Source organism: Penaeus monodon, chromosome 31 (assembly GCF_015228065.2).
Source record: "Penaeus monodon isolate SGIC_2016 chromosome 31, NSTDA_Pmon_1, whole genome shotgun sequence".
NCBI lineage: Eukaryota > Metazoa > Arthropoda > Malacostraca > Decapoda > Penaeidae > Penaeus > Penaeus monodon.
In genome coordinates this window covers 7,523,558-7,523,967 of record NC_051416.1, presented here as the reverse complement: position 1 = coordinate 7,523,967, position 410 = coordinate 7,523,558, and the positions used below count along the sequence as shown (strand labels likewise).

The 410-nt window shown below is 33.9% G+C and overlaps 1 protein-coding gene across 1 annotated transcript in view; it reads right to left on the bottom strand.

Moving 5' to 3' along the window:
• LOC119593021 (N-acetylneuraminate 9-O-acetyltransferase-like) overlaps positions 1 to 410 on the bottom strand; it is a 28,303-nt gene that overhangs the window by 7,565 nt on the left and 20,328 nt on the right. Inside the window, exon 10 of the mRNA XM_037941916.1 lies at positions 125 to 273. Within this exon, the coding sequence (XP_037797844.1) occupies positions 125 to 273 (149 nt within the window). The remainder of the gene's footprint in view (positions 1 to 124; positions 274 to 410) is intronic.

Sequence of the window (410 nt, the reverse complement as noted above, 5' to 3'; positions counted from 1 at the left end):
TTTGTAAAATGCATTTCCAAATAAAAAAGTTAGGAGGAGGGAAAGTCTTTGTTTATGGATAATCATTACATTCTATTTCAGATATCCCAATCTTTGGCTTATAAAGCTGCTAGTGATCCATTACCTTTCCATTCATCTGTCATATCCCTGTGAAGGAGACGTGTTTGTGACGTGTCTTCAGTGAAGAAAAGTCCAAGAGCAAAGACATAACCCAACGGCAACAAAAAATTCAGTTGTGAGAAATACTTGTTCTCCTTCATAAACAGACTTGTTCTGGAATAATTCAAGGTATAAAGATTAATTCATTTTTTAACAATGATTTCAGTGATCTGGTTATTCAAATTCAAGAAAAATGCAGATCTTAATGGGTTTCCTTTTGGGGAAAACTTCTCATTAACCCAATGTTGTCA